At 35.5% G+C, this 3472-nt stretch overlaps 1 protein-coding gene across 1 annotated transcript; it reads right to left on the bottom strand.

The window, feature by feature from the left end:
- Positions 1 to 843: 843 nt before the first annotated feature.
- Positions 844 to 1890, bottom strand: LOC113706460 (uncharacterized). The gene is made up of 2 exons (XM_027228363.2): positions 1473 to 1890; positions 844 to 1078 (listed from the first exon to the last, which is right to left on the bottom strand). The coding sequence occupies exons 1-2, from the start codon at positions 1860 to 1862 to the stop codon at positions 896 to 898; spliced, it is 573 nt and encodes a 190-aa protein (XP_027084164.1). The 5' UTR covers positions 1863 to 1890; the 3' UTR covers positions 844 to 895.
- Between the last annotated feature and the right edge of the window lie 1582 nt (positions 1891 to 3472).

The following is a 3472-nucleotide window of genomic DNA, read 5'->3' as shown; positions in this document are numbered from 1 at the left end:
TTTTTATGTTTGTCCCTCCCACTCCCATTGAGAGAATACATATGCGGAAATGAATCGAAAATGTCAAAACTTCAAGAACCTCTTTACAAATGGAAGCACCATCACCTAACAAAAGTTTGTTATGCCATAGAACAAATGTGCAGCACATGCCATGCGGAGCATACTTTCACATAATGGTTGAAAGTTGAGACAGATAATCTGTTCTAATAACATTGGTGTGTTTAAAAAAAAAAAAAAAAAAAAAACCATTGACGTGTTCAAAGAGTTCATACAACTGAAATTTCAACACAATACAAATGCATGGTTGTGTGGATGATGTTTGTTCACAACGTACAAAGGTTATATTTTGGGAAGCAAATTCCAAAACAATTCTTGTTGCATTTGTTTGTAGCACTACAGCTTAGTTACAAAATTAAAGATAATTGGACTCTTTAGGACCTATGTCAACTTTGATTGAGAGTAAAAGAAGATCAAGGGACAGATTAATATGGTAGACACATGAATAAAACTTAACGGCTAAATTGATGCAGAGCAAAACAACCTCAAGCATAAGAACTCCTAAGCAAGTGGAATTTCTAGAGAGTGAAAAGTTCTTCAGCACTAGATTTGAAAGACTAGACAATCGTTAACAGAAACTGCTGTCACCAATAACCAACAAAATTCAAGTTAAATATCAATCACGTAATAAAAACAAATAATCCATTGTAGGCCAGATGATGTAAAAGTAGTTCTTTGGAAAAGTATATCAGCAGTGCAAACATTGGCATTAAATATTCATCAACTAAAATAACAGTATACGCAGATAGAGCGCATCAGGTTAATCCATATTATAACCCACAGGAAAGGCAAAAGATTCATTTGCATTAAGAATCATCCAAGTGGCACCAGAATATCATCACTTACACAGCTTCACCTTTTTGAAAAATGACGATACAATAGATTTAGGATATGGCTTTGTAGCAAAACAAGTTGGAATATTCTCAGGTTGTTCAATCCACAGCTTATGATCAATACCACTAGAATTTAATTTCTCCGACAAATTTACAATCTGCGCTTCACCCTTCACTTCAAGAGTAACCTGCATCCAAATAATAGAGCAGACAAAAAAGGGATTTACATATCTTTGCCTTGCCTATGAGCGGACTATTCAACAGAGGAATGCCACCATTAGTATTCTTTATGTTGCATTCTAATTTTCTAAACAATCATACTTCCCATCACCTATCAAGAAAAGGTAACAGGCCTACTTCAACCACACTGAGTCGAACCAGACTCCACCACATTCTAGCTCAGAATAGTGCAATTTTGGTAGATTCCCCTAACAATATGAGATCTTAGATGCTCTTTGCCTAATAATGCTCTTTGCTCAGCAATACTATAAGAATTCGGCTAATTAAACGAAAAACCCGCTCCAATAATTTCCAGAAAAAAAAGATTAATATTTAAATAAAATAAAAGAGGAAGCCACTAGCCTTGCGCATAGCGTGGAGATTAGAGGGGTTACAGTAGTTGAGAGTATGAGGGTCGTCTTTGAAGGACCAAATCGCGGCGACGGAGGCATGGCATCCCTGTGTAACCACACTACCTAAAGGCCAAGTGTCAATTAAGTCCCTCCGGAGAACCACGTACTGAATCAAAGGGTCTTCCGACTCTGAATTGCTGGCGGCGGCGTTGGTGGAGTCACTGCTTGGGTCCGCCGGAGCGGCGGTCTCCTTGGCATCAGAAGCACCGTTGGAGGATGCCTCCATTCTGATGAGAGACGGACAGCGCCGAGAAGGATGGGATGATGGCGGAAGATGGAAGCGGGGAAAAGAAGGAGAGAGTCTGTGTGAGAAACATCGAGGAGTTAGTATAGAAGCCATACTTGTAAGCTAAAAACTCCAGCAGCCACTGAACAATTATTTTTGGTTAAAATACAGGAATGCCCTGCAGTTAAGCAAACCTATAAAAAAGCTCCCCCGGAGTTTCAAAACATACATTCTGCTATCTCATGGTTTGAACTAATTTTAAAATGTGACAAAATTTGTTTAAATTAATGGGTTTGAAATAATTTTTTAAATCTAGCTTATATATCTATTAAACTTCTTAGACCTTATAAAATTCTCAAAAATAACCCAACACTCCCAAATACAAATTACCTTATTTTTATACATAAAATAAATAAATAAAAACTCTTAAATACAACTCACTTTGTTTCTATAAACAAAATAAATTAATAAAAGCTCCTAAATAAACTTACCTTATTTCTATACATAAAAAAAAAAAAAAAATACCACCATCATCTCTTTCTCCACCACCATTCCCACCTCTGGCCACTATCACTCTTTACCTTCTACCGCCATCCTCCCTTCTATCACCATCCCATCCCTCCCTTTCTTTCTTCTCTCCCTTCCCTCTCTCTTCTCTCCCCTTCCTTTCCCTCTCTCCTATGATAGATTTGGTCACGAGAAAAAAGTGAGGAGGTGCAAAAAGGTGGTCGCAATGGGAAAGAAGGGGGGTGAAGGGGAGGGAAAGGAGGAGAAAGAGAGAGGAGGAAAAAGGAGAGAGATGGGATTGTGATGGAGGTGAGGGTAGCAGTAGAAGGTGGAGATTGATAGTAGCAACAATAGGTAATCATAGGGGGCTTTTACGTAGGTTGGTTGGATTACAGGGAGTTTTTCTGTAAGTTTGCTTACTCATTATGGTTGTTATAAGGTCTTTTTTATGTATTATATATATGTTAGAATAATTGTATCGTTTCGTCTGTCTCCATTAATTTTGATGTAGTTCAAACCATGAGAGAGCGAAATGAATGATTTGAAACTATAAAAGACTTTTCTGCAAGTTACTTTAATCATAGGGGCTTTTTATATTTTACCCATTATTTCTTGATTCAAAATGGCCTCCAATTCAAAATGGATTGCATATTCATTACATATGCCAAAGTAAATTCATCCAAATAAAAGAGACAAAAATCATAAACAGCTATTGAACTCTATAAACAATATAATTTTAGTCACTTAACAGTTTTTTTTTTTATTCAAGTCGCCACTCAACTCACAAAAATAGTATTTTAGTGGTCTTTGATTCAAATATTGTTAGTTATCATTAGATCTACTATTTTCATTTAGTTTTAGGATTCTTGGAATTAATTCATGGGAAATTTATTGTATAATTTAGATTTTTTGCCAAAACTTATAAATCAGAATCTACTATTACAACTTTTATAGATTCTAAATTTTATTTTTTTGGAACTATTGAAAATTCTAAAACTCTAGATGTAAAAAAATTTTAAAATTGACTTTTGAAGATCAAAATCTAGAATTAGGTGAAAAATAAAGATCTTAAGAGAAAAACCGATGGAATTGCAACTAGTATACCACTTTGCTAAGTTGAATGGGCCATTTGAAACGAAAAATCTTTTTAATCGTTGAAAATGTAAAATTTGAATAGATTAGTGGCCGATAAAATTTGTTGCCCTATAGTTGGACGC

This window comes from Coffea arabica, chromosome 8c (assembly GCF_036785885.1).
Source record: "Coffea arabica cultivar ET-39 chromosome 8c, Coffea Arabica ET-39 HiFi, whole genome shotgun sequence".
NCBI classification, from domain to species: Eukaryota; Viridiplantae; Streptophyta; class Magnoliopsida; order Gentianales; family Rubiaceae; genus Coffea; species Coffea arabica.
The sequence above is the reverse complement of the archived record's forward strand: the minus strand, read 5'-3'. Positions and strand labels throughout refer to the sequence as shown.